At 31.2% G+C, this 26,362-nt stretch overlaps 1 protein-coding gene across 1 annotated transcript in view; it reads right to left on the reverse strand.

The window, feature by feature from the left end:
- Positions 1 to 1,121: 1,121 nt before the first annotated feature.
- LOC149774473 (metalloprotease mig-17-like) overlaps positions 1,122 to 26,362 on the reverse strand; it is a 28,882-nt gene continuing 3,641 nt past the window's right edge. Inside the window, exons 2-9 of the mRNA XM_089945275.1 lie at positions 25,419 to 25,576; positions 21,469 to 21,512; positions 19,115 to 19,223; positions 15,853 to 16,023; positions 14,437 to 14,578; positions 2,571 to 2,681; positions 2,175 to 2,215; positions 1,122 to 1,732 (exon numbers count right to left, since the gene is read on the reverse strand). Of these exons, the coding sequence (XP_089801401.1) occupies positions 2,180 to 2,215; positions 2,571 to 2,681; positions 14,437 to 14,578; positions 15,853 to 16,023; positions 19,115 to 19,223; positions 21,469 to 21,512; positions 25,419 to 25,519 (714 nt within the window). The 5' untranslated portion in view covers positions 25,520 to 25,576 and the 3' untranslated portion in view covers positions 1,122 to 1,732; positions 2,175 to 2,179. The remainder of the gene's footprint in view (positions 1,733 to 2,174; positions 2,216 to 2,570; positions 2,682 to 14,436; positions 14,579 to 15,852; positions 16,024 to 19,114; positions 19,224 to 21,468; positions 21,513 to 25,418; positions 25,577 to 26,362) is intronic.

Raw genomic sequence — 26,362 nt, forward strand, 5'->3', positions numbered from 1 at the left:
GACTCAAAGCACATAGTTAATTATTTATGTTACAGACAAACGACCTTTTAGGAGGTGCACTACTTTTCTCCTTACTCTCTCGAATGTTCCTTCAAAATATTTTATATTTCTAAATAGCTAGCAAATATACCAAAATAAGAACTTTCAGCAACAATTATAAATTGCTTGTTTATGGTGCATCTTTTCTTTCGTCGAAATAAGGTCATAATCTTGATTTGGATTACAAGGCTAATGGCTGAGGATTTCACTTATTAGAAATGAAGTTATTAATGACATTGCACGTCTTTCAGGTATGGGACAAATGGCATACATGTTGTATTTATAACTGTGATTTAATTGTTATACTAAGTTGAAATAAACAAATATAATGGTGTAAAGGCTATATATTGTAATACATTACAACAACACAAAAAAACATTTTAACAGTAAAATTATTTTCAACGAAATAGCAGGACACCAATATAAATGTGAATTGATTTCGTTTTGGTAGGAGAAGCAAAGAAATAGACAAGAAAGCCGACTAGATTACAACTATTTATCAAATATTGTCAATTCTCATAAGTCAATGATTTACTCTGAACATATATGATATGTGGTAGAAAGTATCATTAATCACCATATAACATTTAATGCTTCAAAAAAGATATGTATGTATATATATATATATATATATATATATATATATATATATATATATATATATATATATATATATATATATAGAGAGAGAGAGAGAGAGAGAGAGAGAGAGAGAGAGAGAGAGCAAATTCTGAAAAAATGGATGCAAACTATCCGAGATATTTGTTTTTTTTAAATTAAATTTGTGATATAAATCGTGCATCTTGGGGAGATTGTCCTATAATATTGTCCTGTATAACTCGCAAACGGAGATTGAGTGCAGTATTTTAGATCTGATGCGAAAATAGTGTATATATGTAAGTTTATCTCGAATTTATCCGTAAGGTGATTGCCATGTCGTATTCATTGCACTAGACACATTTACTTTATGACCAAAGTAATGAAACCGTTGGATCCATTACTCTAAACAATATCAATTAATCAGCGGATTAATCACGATATTGCATCCATTTCGCTTGCAACATGACAGTAATATAGAAGTAATCACCGTAATGCAGCCATTACGATAGGCAACATGACTGTAACAGAGACTTAATCACAATACATCATTAATTCCGCTAGACAAACAGATAGCAAAGTAATCACCATGTTGGATTCATTATGCTAGGCAACATTACTCTAATAGCAAAGTAATCGCCATAATGCACCCATTACGCATGACAACTTGACTGTGTCAGTAAATAATCACCAAGTTGGACCATTACGCTAGACAAACTGACAATAAGAGCAGGATCACGGTAACAAGGCGTTACGTAACGTAAACTTCAAGGAAGTTCAGATGGATAGGTGTATAACCGATACACAAACAGACGAACGAACGATGTAACACTATTATGCCCGTTCAGACATATGTATCAACTATGTGTACTGGATTATATAAGAATACCCTGTTGAGTGCAATTTATGACATATAAAAGCGTGTGAGGATGTAAATTTTTTACTGGGATAAATATATGGACATCATAACAGTGATCTGACATAACATGTCATTGACAAATTATAAAATAAATTTTAATATCGTGTCAAACAACTCGGAAGCCCAGACATATTTCATTTGCATACTTGGCATAGATTTGAAGACTGCGGTATGGACCTGGAAAATACAAGAGACTGATTTAATTTACTGTCACCTCGAATCAATAAGGTTAATTTGTTCTCCTCAATAATAAGTATTCAAGTGCATATAGTAATTATCATTGCAGTTATCATCATCATCATCTGAATCAGGATCGTCTTTACCAACATCAACGTAAAATAATAATTAAATGAACCTCTAATTGTAATCCATCGCAATAAATGAATTAAAGATTCAGGTTTTATCAGTAAATTAATCTGAAGTGTACTTTTTGCATTTGTTCCCTGTTTATTGTACCATCAAAATATACACACGGTACAGAGGCAAATGGGATGCTATCGCGAAGGAAACACCGTGACTACCGACCGCTCTTGAGCCGAGTTGGATTTTATGCTGCATCCTTTTAATACGAATCTGATAGGCAAACTATTGGAACATTGGATACAAAGAATGTACTCACTTATTTCAGACCTTTTTAACACATTCTCCTTGTTGACACCACTGCACAAAAAAAGAATAAATATTTGAACAAGTGCTAATTCATACATATCTGAAAATTACACAAATTGAACCTTTAGATTTCGAAGCAATAGGCACATCTGCTTCTTAATTTGATTGAGTTTCAATTTAGTGCATATAGCTTAATAACTGATTATATTTGCGTTGCAATTACTGTACAAAATAGTAAATAGTTTCGTAAAGAAACAAATATAATTTAATTTTTTAAAACTTCCGTTGCTTACGTCATAGCTTTTCTTACGAACTGTCATCTGATTAAGACGAAGATACAGTGAAAAAGACAGATAGAGACATCGAAAGATAGAGAGACACGCACAGTGACTGAGAAGGATATTACCATATTTATTCCACACGTGGTTCCAGGAGCTGCACTGAAATATTTAGCTATGCATTTGAATGTCACTGGATGCGTGCAATACATAAACCGACAAATCCTTCCAGGCAGTGCCTTTATGGAAAATAAAAACAAACAAACCTTTGTACATCAATGGGTATGGAGTTACGTGATCAGCCAAGCTCAATAGGATAAATCTTTTTAATGCTGTATTAATGGCTTTCGATGATAGAACGCATCTTTGAAAACGAACTATTAGACTGTGATCAGCCGCTATATTGCCCCTTAAAACTACAAGCAAGATCCTATAGTAAGGCACATACCGTTGCAAAGACAAGCATGGCTTAATTTGCAAACAATTGCCAGAGACTAATTCTTTCAGAAGCTGGACGACATAAATTACCTTTACAATCAATCAAGTCAGGATTGTGCCAGTAATACAGCGCTGGGAGATAAACGTATTTAGTAAACGGTAGATGGCGTTATTCTCTCGACAATATGTGATTCTGTCCTTTCCTCAAAGGTAAGAATTACGTCAAAGCATACTGGTTAAGTATGCAATATATAGAACACCCGTTTGTCTATTAGATTTGCTCAACTTTGTGTTGTTTTATCTCTTGGAGTAAATTGCCTCTAGTGATTACCAATTTAAAGAGTCCAGACATATTTGTATTTTTATCTGAAGTGTTTGTTTTTGCATATATAATTTATTGTTTGCACCATTTTTTTCTGAATGCATCTAAATAGTACTAGAGCTATGAGGATTGAGAACAAATTTAAAATACTTCATACTACTTAAAATACGTAAGTCAGAATTTCAGACATTCCCAACGAAAACTTAATTTAAAGCAGTACAAATTCATTCCTAAAATCAACATGTGAATGGGCGAACTATAATTCCCGAGTACATTAATATAAACCCAAGCCTTTTTTTTCCCAAATACAATTACCACAGTGAACTTACTGATGTAAAGCAGTAACACTTCAACTGTTTAATCCGTCTATGAAAATCATATCACACTTTCTGTGAATCGTTAATGAGAGAAAGTGGCATAGTAGCCAAGCCACAAGCAATGTCTTCTTTGTTTAAACATGCCGTATTTCCAGATGGGACAAAGATGAATACCTTTAAGAAGAACGAAGGAAGTGATGAAAATAGCAGCAACGTCATCATGAAACTAATCTTCGTAAAAAGGAACACCATGCAGTTGTGTAACTTTACGTCGGAAGCATTCATCTTTCTCGCGATGGAAAAGTAAACAAGGAGGAAATAACTATTTACGGCATTGTAACTGAGTAAAAGTAATGAGGGCAGTATGAGACTATGTTAAACTGGTCTAAAACAGTGCCCTATATTTCTTTAAAGAAACGAAACGAGAAATATTTCACAAAATAATTCATAATTTAATTAGGATCTGAATTAAGAATACGTATACAGCAGGATATAGTGTGATCTATAAATTCAAAATTGACAACAACCAAATGTATTTTTTCAGGGAACAATAATTAATAAAAATATAATGAAAATTTAAAATTAAGCAACATCCATGCAGTACTCTAGCTAACTTTGAAAATGACATATATTTGCATTACGTGAAAATACGTAATACGAATACAGGGATCCATTTCAAGGTTTACTTAACTTACAGTATCACCAACACAAACGTTTTATTCAAGCTGTAGTGGATGATGAATAAGATTTGAGGATTTTCAGTAATGCCTTGAGCCATTTTACAATGTCTTTGCCTGGTGAGGCGCATGACTACAATGCAAAAAAGGTAATTTAATGAATTTTTATGTCCGTTTCTTTAACAGAAGTAGCCATGGTAAGTCACTCCATCGTATTGTATGGAAATAATTGCAAATTCACCATCTTAACTATTGTTAATATCTTCATCGTTTTGCTAGCAAATATATTATAGATAAAAATCTTGGCGTGTACCTTCTAAGGCTTCAAATAATGTCCTATGTACAATTGCAAATATAAACTCTTGCGGAAAAATACAACATAATATGGATAATGATGTATTAATATCTGGAATTCAACTGTTATTTGAAATTTCGTTCCTCGTGCTGTGACATGAGATACTTCTTTACCAGAGTTCAAAACATTAGCCGATTTTGTTCATAACATTTTTAGTTTTCTATTCCTTATTCTAAACTATATTTAGTTTCATCTTACAGGAATTATCAGTCTAAAATCTGTAAACGCTATGAAAATATATCCATTCAAGGACAATATCAACTCTTATGTAGCAAAAAATGTTAATATTAGGCATTGTTTCTAAATTGGTTACATTTGTATTGTTAGCACCTCGTGTAACCCTTATATGGAACGACTACATACCTGGGAAAATTAAGACATTTGGCTCAAACCTAAGTGTTGGCACTTGCAACATGTGTTTACATTTTGGACTATATGTGTGTTTGTACCTGTAGTTCAACGATCCTTCATATTTTACTACCGTTGACATATGTCATATTTAAGTCAGCGAAACATGAGAGGTTATTCCCTTTCTAATGTCAGATGTGCAATACGCAAATGAACCTTAACACCCATATTATCTGCTATAAAAATATACCCATAAGTTATTCGCCAATCAGAAGACTGGTAAAAATCAAGATGACATGATGTTTATTTTTCTCAGAAACAACATCAATATGGTTTAAATAATAAGAAAATAAATTTATATAAATCATATATCTTCTTATTTACCAATCCTACTTTGTTCTCCAAATCGTACAATTAAATAATGGAACGACTTTGATCTAATTGTTATATCTTTTTTCTTTGTTTTTTTATGTTGGTACTTTGTTCACATTCCCTCTACTGAGCAACAATTTCATTAAACGTAAAGACACATGAGCAAATCCATATTAAACACCGCTGATTCATTTACCTTATCTTGTTAATTTTGGTGTTAACTAGAATGTGTTATTTTGAGAGATCTATTTTATTATCACCTCTTTAGGGTTTTAATGTTTTGTTTTTCATTCAATATGGTCTTTTTAATTAGGTTCCATTTCATCCGTCTCATACATATTTCCTTCTAACACACCAATATTGTTAAGTACCTCTATATATGTATGGTGTATGTTTTAAAATTTTTAATGTTAGCACTGAGCTCATCTTGAAGAATTTCATCAGGTTTTGATATATTAGTTCTTTAATCTTAAAACGGAAGTTGGTAAAATACCAATCGAAATAGTTTGTTATAGTCCAAACCATACATTTATTTTTGTTTATTTTGTTTTAATTTCCTCTTTCTTTCAATTTGTTATGTGGCTTCATTTTTTTATTTGCAAATGTGATAACATTTATCTTTAGCGTATGGTTTTCTTTCAACTGGTATCACGGTACCAATTGTTTTTCCATATACCTCAATGCTAATGTTTTGTGAAATAAATATACTTACTGTCCTACTTTGGCATGCATGTCACACGCTGTCATATAGAACAATGCTAGATTGTCAATTTGACAATGACATAACCAGGTACTCCATTGCATTCAAGAGAGATAACTCTACTGGAACTAGACAGGGGTAAGAGTTATCTAGTCACAACAAGCACATTTTCAGTCATGTGTACCATATTTTAAAAAAATCATAAAAAATACAAAATATGATCTAGATAGAAATTAACACAAACTCACATGTTGCCAAGAGGCTCAACTTTTTTTAAAGCCAAACAGAAAGTACAAGTCTTACATAATGCACCAATCACAGCTAGTTTTGTTCTTTAATTCTGAATACAATGTTCCATACACCTTAAGCTCCGCCCACCTGGACTTGCGCAATTGGTACCGTTATACCTATAGCAAACCTTAATTTTTCCAATAATCTGTGAAATAGTTCGGGACTGTATAAGTAACAAATATACTTAGTCTCACTTGTGAAAAACAATTTGATGAGGTACTAACCTATGTCTTATATGAATGCGTATAGAAATGTCATTGAGCTGTTTGAACTATTGTTTTCATACTTTTGCTTCACCATCAAAATCATCTTTTGAAATAAAATGAATTCTTTCAAGTATGAGTTGTATCTTATTCATATCGGCAATTATTGAACTTCACATAGGTGATATGGGATAAATCACATTATATCATATTATGTAATAACTAGGTCAAAGGTCAATGTGCCAAATAGTATGCACCTGTCCTACTTCAAAATGTACAATTCACCTAAAAGAAAGGAATTTATATTTGTTTGGTGGGTGCAGAACTTAACATCAGAGACAGGTGGACATGACCCAATCTTATTATAAAGTATAAGCTTTGACCACTTTACACTATCTACAGATACAAGAGGTCACTAACCACCAGTCCTCACACAAAGGTCCACCTACCCATCCTCTTTGTAACACAAATAGTAAGCTTTCCTCCTTTGTAATGTGAATAAAATTGTTTCAATAAGCCAGTCAGTCACCAAATATAGTAAATCGCAGCTTCTAAGTGGTTATGTTTGGATTGGGAGGTGAAATTAGGGGAATAAAATACAGAAAAATGCCAAATATAAACACTAAGTATAGCACATCAAATGGAGTTAAAAACAGGAGGAAAGTGTTTATCTAAAAGGGAGAGGTAGCTTATGATAAAGGAATTAAAGGTGGCAAAATCAGCAATGCGAAAAATGAGAAGTGAAAGTTTGATGACCTTACCTTGGACAAATATATGGGGCAGGGCCCAACAGGTCCAAGGACAGCCCAAAGGCAACTGTGCTATAACATCCCTTACAGGACCCAAATTTCAAGTGAAGTTGTGTTCATTTCCATCTAATATAAAAGGGTGAATAATTTAGATAATATAGATACATATAAAGTATATTTCTTCTACATAAGAATTTAATAATAATTGGCATAAGATAGAGAGAAACTTATCTCAGAGCCAAGCAGAACATACCTTATCAGTTTTTAAACTTGTAAACTTTACTGTGAGAAATTACCAAATTGCTTCTACTTACATTTGCATCAAGATTGAGGGCTAATATAATACTTCACAAATCTTCTCTTTATTTTCATAATCAGTCACTGAAAATGTGAGATTTTATTTCCTTGAAATGTTATGACTGGTGTAAGGGAGATAACTGAATGATATACATAAGGTGTGGTAACCTTGAATACATTATCCATGTAATATAGATGAGTTCATCAACAACCTGTATTAACTTCATTGCAATTAAATTATCTCAAAATACATTACTGACAAAGTGAGAACCTAACATTTAGATTCCTATGTTTAGTGGAGACCTCAAGAGTCATGTAATTTTAATTTCTAAGATGACGCAGCTCTTTCATATCACATAGTTCATATTTTCTACAATGCCGGCATGTAGAGTGCAGCCTTCCATAACCATGCAGATATCATCTCATGCCAATTTGGATTCTTGCGATGGGATGCAAAGTTTCAAGAACAGTGTGGATTTGAATGGAATGAATACGCACTGTGTGACTAAAATTGTTATCATTCTGTAATGTTGGACCAAACATGGAAATTCCACAGGAGCAGCTTGACAGAAAGAAATAGGATTAATTGAAAGTCAATAGTAGATTATAATTGGGCTTATACAAGTGCCAATGGGAAATGCTGCCTTAAGGAAACTGTTCTTGTTTGTTGGTATTCACTGCTACTTCAACAAAAGGGAATGCAAGAGAACTGAACTAACTACATGAACAATTTCAAAGCAGGAGAGTGTAAAAAAAAAGGGACAATTAGAGCAGGACAATTCAAATCAAAATGGGAAGGAATACCAAATCCTTAATAAATTACCTAAAAATTACTCATGCCAGAACATCCCACATGGTACAAGTGATCTATCTACAAGTGTACTTAGAATGTTCTCTATCCTGGTTTATGGCATGCCTTACAAGAACAAGATAGTTGTTTTTGTACACATGATTTTTCATCTTTTGCAGGTACAATAGCCAATATTTGGCCAAAATCAACTATATTATGTTTACATAACTTATTTTGTTGCATGCATTCCAATCTAGGAGGTAACAGCACATACATAAAGGCATCAGGTAACACAAGTCTATATCTATCATAGCTATAGTTATCAAAAGTCCCCATCCAAAGCCATCTTGTGCTATTTTCTAAAGATTTCATACATTTTATTCTTAAAGAACATTCAATATTTGACCAAAAGTGTTCAGCATACATTTGTTTTCCTACATCAAACTAGTATAGTTCATAAATGCCGCCCACATGTATGCGTTTCTATGGAAACACTGTGAGGCTATTCTTTCCTTTAGGTATCACGGTACCAATTGTTTTTCCATATACCTCAATGCTAATGTTTTGTGAAATAAATATACTTTCTGTCCTACTTTGGCATGCATGTCACACGCTGTCATATAGAACAATGCTAGATTGTCAATTTGACAATGACATAACCAGGTACTCCATTGCATTTAAGAGAGATAACTCTACTGGAACTAGACAGGGGTAAGAGTTATCTAGTCACAACAAGCACATTTTCAGTCATGTGTACCATATTTTAAAAAAATCATAAAAAATACAAAATATGATCTAGATAGAAATTAACACAAACTCACATGTTGCCAAGAGGCTCAACTTTTTTTTAAGCCAAACAGAAAGTACAAGTCTTACATAATGCACCAATCACAGCTAGTTTTGTTCTTTAATTCTGAATACAATGTTCCATACACCTTAAGCTCCGCCCACCTGGACTTGCGCAATTGGTACCGTTATACCAACTGTGACCAAATATCATCGTCAGCGGTAAATATATCTTCAAAAGTCTTCACAAAAGAAAAAAAACCCCACGAAATTACTTAATAATCGTTCATCGTTCTTCCAGTTTTCATGTTTTTGATTCCTCCAAATGAGTCTCGAAGGCATATATGTAACTGTTTATCTTTCGTTCAGCGGGTTGTAAGAATAGCAGCGGGCTGTCAGTTATCCAGTTCTTTCTATCTAATATTTCTCCAGGTATGTATATCTATGTTCAAGGTAATAAAACACTTGGCAAATAAAATAGAGAGGATTTGACATATTCTTTCTGTTTTCACGTTTTAAACGAACATTTAGTTACTAATGTTATTTAAAGATTATCATAAAATATATGTTCTCTCTATCGTTACATGTCTTTGCAATGCCACTCAGAAATATGAGTAGCGGCCATTGAAGAAAGTTTATGTTATTGCACTGCCAAAAAAAAATTAAATATTAGTACATGTTTACAAATTTGCTGCTACGTTCAGTTAAGTAGATGCTATAAGAAATCTCTGATTATGGAATTATCGTACTATGTTGATATGGGCTTTTGTTAACTCTATGTAAGACAGATTTTGTTTTATTCTTTTCACTGATCCAACATAACATAATACATTTCACAATTAGCAACTTTGTGTATACTCAGCAAGTGCTGAACATTTAAATGTGGTGAATAATAACATCAGATATAATTCATGATTACAAATATGTCAAATATCGTTAGATTTCTTGATCATCTTTAGATTTTTTTTTATTTTTTAAAAACAATAATGTTTTCACCGGTTGAACACAAGATGCATGGGCTCTAGTGAAAACAGGTCTTTATACGTACACCATAGCAGGACATAATAGAGGAACAAATTATCAAATGAAAAGATTTGTTATTATGGAGATTTTAAGTACGATATTCTAAACCATTTTATTCCATTTTCCTAAACCATGTTCTCTTTAGTCTCTACAATATTTACCTGCCTACTAGAAAGACATCTTTTATAAAAAAATAGTTGCTTGATGTGTGATCAATGTAATCAATTCATGGATTACAAAACACACATATCACATCATTTGTTGTTGACCAGCATAGCTACTATAGCTTTGATCTCTGTGCATTTTGTCAATTAATCATAAGTGTTTAAAAGTTACTAAGCTGACTATCAATGGAGTATTGTCTTTTCAAATTGCAAGAAATCTGTACAATAATTTTTTTCATTTCTTCTTCATATAATCTACGTTTTATCCAGTCTAAAATGTGGTTCAAACACTAAATTTAGAAAACCTCTATAAATATATCACTCAGTGTATAATTAAATATCATTATGAATTTTGTATGCTTTCTTTATTTCTTCAGGTTCATTATTTCCACCTACCAGTAAGAAAAAGTTGTTTAGTTTTTTGGTCATCGAAAAGTGCCGCAATGGAAAGGTGTTGAGTTTATAATCTGAGATGATTTGTGGCATACTTGTCATGGGTACAGCGTTGTCTTTTAAAACTTACTAATGTATCATGGGGTAGGTGTTACGATTTAAAGTTATGTTAAGAATTTGTGTTGCCTGCTGTGAAACCAAACACAATTATACTGACGATGTTCGAGACCAATGCATCAGGCAGTCGAAGCATCGTTCCCATGATAAACACATGAAAGTTAACCCAGCAAGCAAGCGTGTCACACGTATCTAAGATTAACAAATCATTCAACATTGTACATATTATAGCAAGTTATATTTGACTATAACAGCACCAAAGTCTCTTGTAATCGTAACGCAAGGTAGTCAGTTGGCAAATTCTCTCAAACGTGTTGGTGATAATTGCATAGTTAACAATGATTCTTAGTGATTTCATTTTCAGGCTAATGTCTTATGCAGACATTTTATTCATCATTATATGGTTCCAGTGTATATTTTGATGATGTATATTTCCAAATGTGTGTACGTTGCAAATCTGAATGTGAGCTTTGTTTTTCTTCTGATTATATTTTTTGTCAATGTACACGGTCTTCCATGCATAAACTACATTACTTACTCCACAATGTCTTTATTTGCACTAGATCTCCTTAACTCTCTGAACCTGTACAGCTTATTGTGGAGAAATGCAAAGAAAACAAGTTTCCTTCATACTAGAAAGGAAGACAACAATATGTTAACTAGTTCCGCTGCCAATGCACAGTCTGGGGAATTTGTTAGTGAAGAATTGTCATACTCCAGGAGGACCTTTTCGAAATAAAATCTGACATTAAGTCATTAATGATTAGAGATGGGTTAGGTATCTGACATGGTATATTAGCTGTTCGATAAATTTAAAGTTGATCCGATTAAATATGTGTAAATTAAAACTTTTGAACAAAACAAAAAAATTGGATAAGAAAATTGAGCCATTGATGTTTGAATAAAATACCAAGTTGAAATAAAAATGAGAGGACACGAGGACAGAAATTAAAAGTTAAAGATAAAAATTGAAAACAAAAATGAAGATCGCTATAAAGAAGCCATGAATACTGCAAACCATAAAAACCAATACTTAAGAATAAAAAGCATCAAAAGTTTCATCTTCCATAAACAAAAATATTAAAATGGCAGAGCACCTTTTCCAGATATGGTGGAAAATATAACATTCCAAGTAGTAGTTGCATACATACATACGTACATACATACATACATACATACATACATACATACATCCATACAGACATACATACATACATACATACATACATACATACATACATACATACAAGCATGTATGTATGTATAGATATGTTCATATATATAATGTTTGTGTGATTGTGCGTGTGTCTGTGTGAATGTGTGTATATGTGTCTTATGTTTCATAAGCTTTGTACACACTTGTAGATGTCCAACAAATTGCTGAAGAACTTGTATGTACTGGCTTTTAATCTTTAGGCAAAGGAAGAAAATTGAGAAGAAACGCTCTGTTTTTGTATTTTTTATACAGCTACACTGTCTTGATGTTAAACGTTCGTAAGTATGACAGCACTCTAGTATAAAACATAATTCATGTTTATTATGGCAATATCATACATATAATAAGTGTAGCATGACATTTTACTACACTAATAACTTTTGTAGCCATGTTATGGCTGCGTAAGAGTTTATTTCAAGGTGCAAGCCAATTTTGTTTATGATATTGAATGTGTATATTAGCTCTAAACAACTTGAACTCAAAAACAGAACTAGTATTCGATGCCCAGATTAAAATTGCATCAATGAATGGTAAGGATCTTCATAGTTCCAATTTAGACAGAAGAGATATTTTGCTGGGTGAAACACGTGAATGCATCCGTTATTTGTCAACAAGACGAACATAGTACACGAAAAGGTTTCGTTGAAAGATATCAATACTTTTATTTTCTTGCCAGCCTTCAAATCTTGCTTGCAAGATAGATTATATACAGATTACTTCGTGGAAACCAACTGCCAAAATCTTTCCTATTATAAACATTGTGTTTTATCATAGAAACAGCTGGCAAAAATATGCTGCTAAAGTGAGTAACATTACTGATGTGGCTTAGGAAAAGTGGACCCTTTGTTAATTTTGTGTTTCACTTTTTAATTTGCCTTTATTTTCGCATTGCAAGAGCAAACAAACAATATAATACACCAATGAGGATGTAAATGCGAGGTAATTTTGTACAATATTTGATAGTTTACCTGTCTGTGTGTGCTAGTGTGATTGCGTTGGTGTTCATGTAGGTAAAGGAGCATGAGTAAAACTCAGGATGGAGAATAATCTTAAAGTAATGGCAAACACATATTCTTAGATGGTAATGTTGAAGAACATATAAAGTCTTGACAACTTATGTTCAATTAAAAAATGTCAACTGATAATGCAATTTGAAACGCAAAATAAAAGTAAAGAAAATAACAAAAAGAGAACAAAAGACAAAATGTATACAATTCTGATCATTCTTCAGCATGATCATGTCGAGTGTATCTATTTTTGCTCTATGATATATATTCTTTATAAAGTATGTGTGTGGGTGTATGTGAGACTTGGATTTGTAACGTAGGATTGACAAGTTTTCAGTCACATCGCTACGAAAACAGTGTGGCAGTTAATAGTGATGTCTAGGGCTCGGTCACCATGCTGTAGACATATAACATGATGTACCACCATCTCACATTTACCTGACACAAGGTCGACCAGTCCTAACACTAGCCTCTTAATTCTGAGTGAAATACTAGGCATTTAATCAGTACCATACTTATGAGTCTTTGGTATGACTCGGTACGGGTTCGAACCCGCTGCCTCCCGAATCTGAGTCTAGATAATGTTTCACGAACGAAATCTTTACCTTTCAAAACTGCTAATATACATAAACACACTCACACGCACAGAGAAAGACACACACACACACACACACACACACACACACACACATATATATATATATATATATATATATATATATATATATATATATATATATATATATATATATATATATATACAACGAGAGAAGGAGATATAAAGAGACAGACAGACAGAACCAGAGAGAGATAGACAGACAAACAGAGAGAGAGAGACGCAGGAGAATTACAAAACTATACTACACAGAAGGGAAACTGCGAACACTGGATTTCTACAAGAGTACGCTTAACAATACTAGACAGAATTATTTTTTAATAAAAAGACCATCATAACGTTTAGACACTATTTAATCAGTATTCAACTGGGAATCAAACCTAGGTCTACTGGAAAGCAGCATTAATCACTTTGCCTGTCCGCACTAGTATATATTATATCAGGACAAAATTCCTATGCTGCACGTATGTTATCGTTTACTTTTATCCTTAATTTTATATGACCTATTTTGGCCTTTTTGTTTGTTTGATGGAAACAGGTAATATCCTGAAATTTTTAACATTAAAGTTTTTGACCTTTACCATTGACGGGACATATGTTGTATCGTACTAATTAATTAGAACTTAGCTGCTATACTCCTGAACTCTATACATATATATGTACTGCTCATTAATCTGTCGCTTGATCTATGTAATTAAATGCCGCATAAAGGACTCTTGAGTGAAATAGGATTTGCGTGCACAGTGACAAGGTCACAGTGCTTATAATTCTACACACGTCCTTCGCACCTTGGTACTTAGTTTTATTACATACCCCACAGTAAGAAGATCCACGTCCCATGATGAGTTGACATTGCATAGAGGGTGTGTACTTCTGTCCTGGCAGTTTTTTCAGAAACTTGTTTAATTCGCTCAATTCAGCTGGAGTGTAGATAGGTTCCCTGGTTACACAATTTCTGAAATATGAAATGGATTGTTCATAGCGACAGACACATAGATATTCATACATAAAGACAGACTGATATATATATATATATATATATATATATATATATATATATATATATATATATGGTAAGATAAATAGATAGATAGATAGATAGTTAAATAAATATGTAGATAGATATATAGATAGATAGAAAGATAGATAGATTGGTAGATAGATAGATATAAATATACAGTTATATATAGACAGATAGATAGTCCGATTGACAGTTAGATACATATATAGATATATAGATACGTAAATAGATACACACACACACACACACACACACACACATATATATATATATATATATATATATATATATATATATATATATATATATATATATATATATATATATATATATATATATAGTATAGACATATAGATATGTATTTATATATATAGATATACAGATAGATATATAAATATATATATATATATCAATCTATCTGTATTATATATATATATAATACAGATAGATATATAAATATATAGATAGATAGACATATATATATATATATATATATATATATATATATATACAGAAATAGATCGATCGATAGATATATAGCGATATAGATATATATAGATATATATATAGATATATAGCGATATAGATATATATAGATATATATATATATATATATATATATATATATATATATATATATATATATATATATATATATATATATATATATATATATAGCTAGATAGGAAGACTGATAAATAGATAGATAGATAGCTATATATATATATATATATATATATATATATATATATATATATATATATTGTTAGATAGATAGATAGATAGATCGATCGATATATATATATATATATATATATATATATATATATATATATATATATATATGTCTTGATAGATAAATTGATACATGTATAGATAGATATTCAATTTACCTAGCTACATGTTCACCGACTAACGTTATAACTTTGGTATGTGTGTGCCCTACCAATCTCAGTATATATACTATTGCTCGAATGTTTTTATGTTCATAAGGGCATAAAATATATGACCTAAAAGGACATGTTATATTTCGATCTGTTATTTTAACATTACTATTTAATTGCTGACGTTACAGACCAACCAGTTTCCACAAACTGCTGTGAAAACTGTGTTGTTCCTGAGCAGTTGTTCACACCAGGTACATTAACAAAAAGACATCAACGAATGCATTTTGTTATCATATTTGTTCCTATGTAGATTGTACATACTTGTTCGCTAGTGTCTTCTTAAACTCCTTCACGGAACAGGTAGAAAATAGCCAGGGGTTCTTGGAGTATGTCTTGTCCGGATCGAAATCTTGTAGAGAGGGAGCCATGATAAAGCCATCTTCAGCTTTACAAGCTGTGTCATTGACATCTCCGTCATGTACAGCTCCAAGGCTGGGGCAGATAATTCAGTCATGAAACATGAACTAAGAAATTAGATCTTGTAATGATCATAATGTATAGCGCAGCGAATGCCTTGCATAATTTCCAAAATGCAAAAATAAAAATAATGTTTGTATTTGTTTATCTAAATAATGTTCTCGTCACATATTTTACATCTGAGGTAATTTAAAATTCTAGAAGATGTTTGTAAAGAAGCATGTACAATATCTTGCAATATTGTGTCTTGGATAGACACAATGTTATTTAAAATTCGAATAAATTTTTTACTATTTATATAATCAGTCTTTGTTATTATAGTAAAGTTCTTAACATTAAGTCTTGAAAACAATTGAATGGATGACAATTCCTATAAAACCAAGGTATTCACATATGATGATACTGACGAAAGGGCGTTGAACCAAACATTGATACTTGACTGAACCATAATTTATATCGCAAACCACAAAAACGGTATCGTTTCATTGACTAGTTTTCATATGTAATTTACGTTTAAAACTGCACAGCGTCCGTTTATATAAAAAATATCCCAGTACACTACATATAAATATTCTTTCCATTTTTCCGATTTCAGTGTACTTATAAAGTCCAGATATTGTATAATTATCAGATATCAGATCGATTTATATTGGACACTTAAACATCTTTTGAATGTTAATAATAATTAAATAGAATCTGACTACATTTCGCGTATTATCTTCTTATTGTTGCGTACCATCAGGTAATTTGTCTTAATATACAAACATGTAACTTGTAAGTTTTCTTCTTTAGGAGACAACACAGTTCAATCAAATATTTGCTTTGATATAAGCAATAATACAATTTCACATCTTACTACCATAAATTAAATTAAACGTTGGAATAATTTGTTGTTGATCATCATAGCTGATAATATGATTTGATCAAAATTATGCTATTTATTATTTAGATTTTTTTTTTTTACTTTTTGAAAACATTTGCTTACATCGGTGTCAATAATTGTAGGAGTAAAACAAAATGATTCTTCATAGGTTAGAATCTTTTATTACAACTTCTCTGAATTTTTTTATGCAAAAGAAAATGGGTAACAAAATAACATATTGCAGTAAAGAGTCAAAATATCTGTTCACTATTAAACACAAAAACGACTTAATACAATATTACATCTTTACGGTCCTAATCGCAATTTATGCCCTTATTAATATTATAAAAGTCGAAAGTAGAATTTTTCAAATCCACTATAATAATTCAGTCAAACGTTTACTCTTAAAAACACAAAGATTTTGTAATTCTTGATATTTAAACTTCTTGTATATACAAAAAACAAATAATTATTTTACCTATCTACGTGGACATTTATTCGTAGAAATAATTTTGCACTAAATTTGATACTAACAATATAAGCTAATTAAAGACAAATTTAAAAAATAAAAAAAAAACGTTCATAAATTAGACCTCCATAATGAACATTGGATATATATATATATATATATATATATATATATATATATATATATATATATATATATATATATATATAGATATATATATATATATATATATATATATAGATATATGGTGCATGTTTTGCTTCCTACAGTCAAATCACAACTTCAACAAAAGAAATGATACAAATAAATTATCACATACAATACAAACGATTTATGCTCCTGAAGTGTCGCCCTTTAATTCCAAGTTAAATATTCATTTGCATACATGTTTAACATTTTGGTGAATTCTTACATTGCTTCTATTATATTTCATACGGGATCTGAGTGTAGGAAATTCAAGTCGTAAGTGATTAATATGCAGATCAAAAGTTAAATGTGATGTGATGTGATGTGATTTTGATTTTTAACGTAGCTTTAACAATTTTTCAGTCATATCGCTACGATGTCTGCAATGTGGCAGTTTATAGTGATGTCTAGCACTGGGTCATCATGCCGCAGACATGTAGCATGATGTCCCACCCAGTCACATTATCCTGACACCTGGCCAACCAGTCCTAACACACACCTCTTAATGCTGAGCACCAAGCAAGCAGCTGTTAGTACCATTTTTTAAGTCTCTGGTATGACTCGGCCGGGGTTCGAACCCACGACCTCCAGCATCCGAGGCGGACGCTCTAACCACTAGGCCACCGGAGCGGTCAAAAGTTAAATATTTTTTTTTTTTTTAAATCGACACATGTTCAATATATTCATTTATGTTTGTGTTTAACTTATGTTTGTGCTTAATTTTGTTATATCATTTGTGCCTACAAAACTATTATATGGTCGTCTGGTCTTTACGTCCTTCAGTACAATATGATTCTGAATAAACTTGAATGTTAATTTCTCACATTCTACATTTTGTTTGTCCACGCAGCTAGTAAAGCTCTAAGGTATATTCACTAGCATGTCACAACATTTTAGTATCATCATCACGCCAACTTGACTTAGCTTCTACATTAGTATTATTACAAATTGTTATGAAATATTTGTACTATTTCTATACTGAATCTCCCGGGAAAAAATCAATTTGGTCTTGGTGTATTAACATATACAGCAATATATATTAGATCGTATCGTTAATACTTAGATTTGTTCGAATCCTTTAATTGTAAATATCTTCTCAAATTATAAATAAAGAAATAATAAAGGACACCAAATGGATGTAGTTGAATGTCATTATAGTTTTGATATCGCTGGGCAAATTTTTAATGAATATTTTACAACTTAATTCATAAACCAATGTAACTCAACATTATCTGTTCTCGCGGGAAATTCAGTTTGTTTAGAAATGTAACCGGAAAAGAAAAGCCACTTTTAAACCTCATTGAAACCTAGAATCAACAAAATAAAACATACACAGATTGCATGATAAAGCAAATGAATGATAGAGTTCAAAAGGTTGCTGATTATTTTGATGTACAGATTTTATGTTTATTTCATACCTATACAATATATTCGCCGAAAGATGAGCTACTTCTTTAAATGGAGTAAACCGGAAAAGAGATACAACTTTTAAACCTCATTGGAGCATATTGAAACCTAGAATCAACTAAAGAAAATAAACATAATGCATGATAAAGCAAATGAACGATAGGGTACAAAAGTTGACTTACCTATGACCAAGCTCGTGTGCTGCAATGGACGTTGCCCTAAAATAATCACTCGAATGAACAATCTCAACTCTATAACCAGGCACACATACCTGCCCTGGGAAGGAAAGACCTTAAGGAAAATAAAAAGACAGTTCTAGATCTGTAATAACAAACTTAAATGGTAACAAATGATACCGACTGAATGATGCACCAATCCATATTTATTGTAAGAGAATGTATTTGAGTCATTAAAATAAAATGGAATCCTACAGAGCAAATACGCTCGCAAATCGTAAATCTAGCGCTAACATTTTATTTGGACATTAATATATAAATACTTGTATTGACATATTCTTTCAACCAACTGTCATAGCTGATTCTGAGATGGAACGTCTCGTAAGGAAACCTTTTAGATTCACCGTCTGAATGCGGTATAACCGAAAGTTCTAAATTCTACAAATCTATACGACATTCATTAATAATTGCTTATATAATTATTTATTTAAAATAATGTGCTATGTATTTTAATTATGTTATGACTTGTATTTGTTTTATGTCACTGATTTACATTTATTACAGAATATTTATTCATTAGTGTCATTTACAGAATAATATAAATAGTGAATGCATAAACTAATATTATAAAAATATCTTTACTAATTCTTTGAGAAAAGAAGAGGCGTTCTAACAAATCAATATATAATGATTAATTATTTTTTAGAAATATTTTTTATTTATATGATTATAAGTTTTTCACATCATAATTTTATTATATAATTTGAATTCTGATGAAATATTGAACATTCATTAATAATGACTCAAGGTATAACATATTTTCAAAAAATGGGCATTAAACATAATAAAAATTTTAATACAACTGTTTATCTCGTTTTCCTCACAAATTGTTTATATAGTTATCAATTTAGATCTTTGTGTTATTAAGATCCAGATTTATGTATTTTTATCTATTAAACTATAATTTGTCTGTGTTCTGCATGTATTTTTCTAGGTTAAGTATTCGTTAAAGAATAAAATAATTACGCGAGCTAAAAAAAGTATGATGTTATGTTATGTCACATTGTTTATATCATTTGTCACTTAGAAACGAAATATGTTTAATAAAATAAGCAATGTAAATGGATTCAGTTTGAATTAAGTATATGATGCAAGGAAGCAAAACCCGTCACACTTTATACGTGTTGATTTTATTTATTTATTTATTTATTTTAAATAATTGTATTTAGTCTATATTTATAAGTCAATATCTTTAACATATAAATATGTATAATTATACTTATAATTCTACTTATAATAATATGTTAAGAAAAAGTTCTGTCTTTTTCATTATAAGACTATTTCTGTTCTCTGCACACTCATTGTGATGATAACAATCATAGACTGCATCTGTATGTACGAGCGTGTATTCATCCACTTATACAAAAAGCTGCTTCACCACTTGGATAAACACAGTCCCACCTATCAAACCTGTGATGCTCATAATATGCTATTAAGTGTATATTTATAATAGTAAATACGATTTATGATGCTCGTCACGTTGCCATAAGTTGTTTTTGAGTTATATTTCAGTTCGCATGTACATCATATTGTGAATAAAAGCTGTTGGTGCTAAAGTCTATAAGGATTTGCTTTCGGCAACAATTTACTGTGTAATAATGTTAATTATTGAGTTCACGTACAAACGTATGCCCCACAATGTGAAGTTTTTACACCTAAGAGCAAACGAAATCGCAAACATAAATGAACTATAATAATTCAATTAAATAAGGTTTGGACAAAGCACGGTATTTAATACATTTAAATTTATTATAACAAGATAACGGTGTAAATTGCATGGTCTATGGCTGATGTCGATAATATTATAAAAGGAACACATTAAACATGATACGTATGAGTGTTTTGACGTAACTATAAATCAAAGTTCCTGGTAAATTTAAAAGGTGGTATCTAGATGTATTACTATATATTTTTGTTTAGAAACTGAGAAGCAAGTGATAATTATAGTATGTAGTAAAGTATAACAACCATAGTTGTAAACGTACATATTCTCGGAAAATATATCCGATACAATTCATCTTTGTCTGTTTTTGTGACACGAAGATTATCGTTTTCACTTTGTACGTCTATAATGAAAGTGCATTATATTCCCCCCTGTAAACATGTTCTACCAAATCAATTAGAAACAGCTTGAATATACCATCGTTTCTAATTGTTAGTGACTTCAAAATAATGAATCAGCCCATGGTTTGCATCTATTAAACTACAATTATTATGGTACATTTGATCGCAGAGAGGTAGAGAAACAAAGAGATGAGGTGAAATAGAGATAAAGAAAGATATAGAGACCGTGTACTTACCGCCAGATTGACTAGCATGCATGTCACCAAGGTACATCGAGTGTCTAAATATAAAATACAGTAGTTTATATGTATTTGCACAACATACGATTTTTCATACAAACCGTAATACATGATTAATTTTTCTTGTAATTGACCTTTGTACGTGAGTGACAGTAAAGTACAGAGGCCTAACGTCCTTTAGTCATTTTTACAAGACTTTTATGCTGCTATTCATGGCCAAGGTCTAGTTTTGCTTACAACCATATAATCTTGTAGAATAAATATTTCGACCCACATTCTATTCATTTTATTTTATTAGGATTCTAAATGTGCCCCGGTTTAATTATTTTGTACCTAAAACATGATCTTGGTATTATTGTGAATTATTGCAAATTATTCTGAATTATATTATTTCTGATACATTGCGACTGTTGATTCCTACAAATATTCAAGAATATTTGCATATCATAACATACAAGTTTATTGAAATTTTATTCGCATCGTTCTTTACTGCATTAGTCGTGAACGAACATTTAGGATTATTTGGAATTTAGTTTACCATGCTCTAAGTACCTCTTAACTTTTTACTTTGAAACTAAGATGAAAAATTTATTTCCTGATTTTACTAAACGTGGTGGCTTTGCTCCTTCTTGTAAATCATTTTAAAGCCTCAGAGCTGAATCACAAATTGAGGCATTGTGTGAGATCTGACTTTAAACAAATGAGATATTAAAATCGCTTTGAAAAGTATATTTACTTCAGTTCGTTAGTTTCGTTGTTAATGTAAACGGTTTTAATTTCACATGTTTCAGAAATATTTAGTAAACAAGGTTACTAATGAAAGATAACAGTCGTTGGCTAAAGGACGAATTGTCTGAGATTCTCATATAGTACCCTCCCGCAAGGAAAATGTTCTTTAACAAAGGAAGAGATACTACATATTTTGAATCTTTATTTATTGAAAACAAGATGTTGTGTTTCTAGTATTTTGAATCTGATTAGTAAGCATGCAACTTGTGTTGAATGGAATTGAACATATTTACACTACTTATAAGCATATGAAAAAGAGTTAAGAAAACGGCAGCTACAAAAGATGGATAGGAAAATACAAAGTAGAGTGAGAGAAAAAACATGATCACATGGAAATTCAAACAGCATAAAAAGAGAGTGATATAGAGATACATAAATAAGAAGATAGGCAAATGAAAAAGGAGAGAAAAGATGTTTGCAAAAAAGACCAGCTTTGACAGAGATGCAAGTATATAAGGACTTCGATCACTTTGATGAAATCACTGAAAATTGGAAATGGCATAGACAGCATTATACGTTATTATTAGAAAGTGAAGTTATTGACATAGCTCGTCAAGTTTACACTTCAAAGTGCTAATTATGAGTTGTTTAAGAAATGCATCTTGCAGGTTTATGATTTGCAATGGTATACGGAACGAATAAGTGGATGCTTAATGTTGATCGACACAAGAGTGCAAAGCAGAGCTGAAATTAATAAGAAAGCTTGAGTTCAGTAGGATGTGTACATGTAAATTTTTGCTTCTCGTTTTATCTCAAAACCGACCATGCTCATCCAATACTTAAATATTATTTTCAGCTAAACTTTATTAAAACATAAAATTCCTTCTTACAGTGCGGTGAACTCACGGTTTACTGTTCTGTTGGTTCAATTTGTAAAAGATGTTGCTCGTGATTATTGCTTACACATACAGATATCCATTCAAAAAATCAGTCACCTCATCCAATGACGGACAACCGTCATAGGCGAGTGTGTTGATTGATATATCAGTGGATAATACAAGAATTTCGGATACAATTTTTAAATACAAAACACATTGGAAATACACTGTACTATGAAATCTACATTGTGCCAATTTTCATCTTCAATTTTTTCACTTCAATTTTTCTGCTTTGAATAGTTGTCTTCGAAATTACATTACATCCACTATGGACTCGAATGAATCAATGACTTTTGATAAATATGTTTCGGAGTATACAAATTTCAACATTAGGAAAAAGTGCAACAACTCCGACAAATATAATATAAATGAGATAGATAAGAAAAAAGACCCCTGTTTCATTTGTGTTAACGTACACAGCAAGTGACTTGTAAGGAAATCACACTAAATCAAAACTAGAAGAATACACAGATGTGGAGCCAAGGTCCATTACAAATTATCAAAAGAAAAATGAACCATTTTAAAAATATTTAACAGAGATATGTTCTTATTGCATAATGTTATGGATGAGGATATCTCGTAATGACAAGGCATTTATTTCTAGCATTTACCAATTTGCCGCTGATTCATTAATTATGCATATGGTAGCTAAAAATAAAAATAACTTTGGCAAACGAGGAATTTATTGTTCTGTGGAAAATGCATGCTTACTATAAATGGAACTCGCAAATATGTACGAGATGATTATTGAAGAAGTTGCGAAAGGTTATTTTAATCTAGCAAAGGTAAAGGTCACTTTTCGGCTACACATACTAAATTAATATTTCAGAGTTGGTAAAAAATATAAAGACATGTTTATTTGACAAGACTGTGGTTCGTCCCCAAAGAATAATATTCATATAATTTGTGCGCTGAAGGAAATAACATTAACAAATTAGGTACGGTTGTGTATTAATAATGATGTAATAACGTTAACTACTACTACTACTACTACTACCACTACCACTACTGCTATTACTGCTAATAATAATACTAACGACGATACTAATAATAATACTAGTAAAGTAATAATAATAATACAAATGACAATACTAACAATAATATAATGGTAAGAAGAAGAAAAAGAAGACGACAAAGAGCAATAGCAACAATAATAAAATCAAAATATATCCGACATCAACAGCGTGCTGGTAATATGCTTGCATTTTGTTATTGTGGTCTTGATTTCATTTTACAATTACCACAATCTTACATTTCTTTTACAAGCTTTTTTACATTGTTGTCTATTCAAACGTTCCATCGGCTGCAATCATGCCAACGTCTTATTTCGTATCTAATAACACCTTCTGTACTATACATGTTTCATGAAGAGCACATCTACTACACAAGTGGCTATAAACAAATACACTAATCACAACATAGTAGGTCCTAGTCCAATATTTAAACGATGCATCGTTTATCAGACGAAAAGGGAAAAAATGTATCACAGGTACATTTCATTGGATGGTTTACAGCAGTTTATTAGGCTACATCATGCTGAGAAAATAGCCATTGAAGTGCTTTTCCTAAGACCTCTTTTCACCTGGAAAACATTATTATTACCCCCAAAGCGTTCATTATCTGGTTGATTATTATTGTTCTCTTGTTTTTCACATTTTTATCTGCATAAATCACGATTAATATTTTTAAAAACAAAATACAGATTAAACACAAGCTAAAAATCGAACACTTTCAGACATATTATAACAGCTAATAAAACCCCAAATCATAATATTATAAAAATATAAAATTGTCTCGTTGATATTTATTAAACGAAATACATTATGAAAGTGATTAGTGTTGGAATAGACATAATATATAATCCAAAGTATGTCAGAAAAGGTTTTATCAGTGGTCAAGTGTATTTCAAATTGCTCTCGCGGACGCCTCCATAATTAAACATTGTACAGTACAGTTTAACGTTTAAAAAATTGTAATATGTTGTTATATTAATTACATGTAGGTAGGAAATGTATTAAATATAATATTCTAAGCAATAGGCTTATTTATCCAATGTACATAGTTTTTGTCGAAATAATGATATTGCATATTTATCAAAAATATTGAACGTTCAACGAAAAGATTGAACATGGTATGATATTGGCTAGAACGATTGTACAATTTACTAGGCCTTTTTGAGAACATATTAAAATCCATATTTACTGTTTCCGTAACATAGTTTAATCTAATATTCGTGTATCACGAGCGCAGTCATTATATTCGAGGTGTAAATGCACTTACCTTGTAAAGAGTATAATTTGGTCGTATTCTGGAAGCATCCTAAATACACCCGATAAGTCCAAGTTAAAGAGGTCAACAATATACCCGCTTCCATTAATCATTTTTACTCCGTTTTCTATATGCACTTTAGATACATGGTGTGGAAATTGTGCCTCCCGCTGTAAAGAAAAAGGAAACAAATGAAAACAATATAGCAATTATTTCGATTTAGTCCTTCGTTTATTGTCGCTATTTACAAGAAAATATCAATGCGAAACTAGAGATACAAGACTATGAAACACACATAATTAAACAATAAAAATATAATGAGTTTAGTAATACGGACAGGAAGATATATAGAGGATTAGTGCCAGAGATAGGGAAATGTGTTTAGTAATACGGACAGTAAGATATGGAGAGGACTAGAGCGAGAAATAGGGAGAGAGTAGAATAAGTAAATCATTCCTCATTACGTTTCCATTGCAATTTTAGTTTTGAAATGGAATTTTTCAGTATCTCAATTTCGCTTCGAAGATAAATATTGATTCAACGAATGAAAGCTTCTGAATTGCTAAGTATCAACGCAAATCTTTCTCAATCTGATAGTGCCTTTTAACTTTACCTTAAGATGATTGTGACATTATATTGCCTTGTTCCTTCACACCTTACATATGAACTAGTTTTGTTGCCAGCAGTGTCGTATACAATCTATACTCTGATTTTCTGACTGAAAAGCATTAATAATTACAGTGTCTTTTAATTTCAGTTCAGTTTTTCTCCGGCATGATGTCAAATTCGTCCTGTGTCTAAACAGGCGCGAAAAGCTTTGAGAGATTATGCTTTGAAGCTGTTTTACAATATCGGTGTACCTAAAGTTAAAATGCTTCAACGAAGACAAGTAAAATAAGTATTACATACTTCTATGCATTATGCAATAACACAAGTCATATATAGAATATAAATTG

The sequence above is a fragment of the Sinohyriopsis cumingii genome, unplaced genomic scaffold (assembly GCF_028554795.1).
Source record: "Sinohyriopsis cumingii isolate HCF-2022 unplaced genomic scaffold, ASM2855479v2 utg000229l, whole genome shotgun sequence".
Classification (NCBI taxonomy): domain Eukaryota; kingdom Metazoa; phylum Mollusca; class Bivalvia; order Unionida; family Unionidae; genus Sinohyriopsis; species Sinohyriopsis cumingii.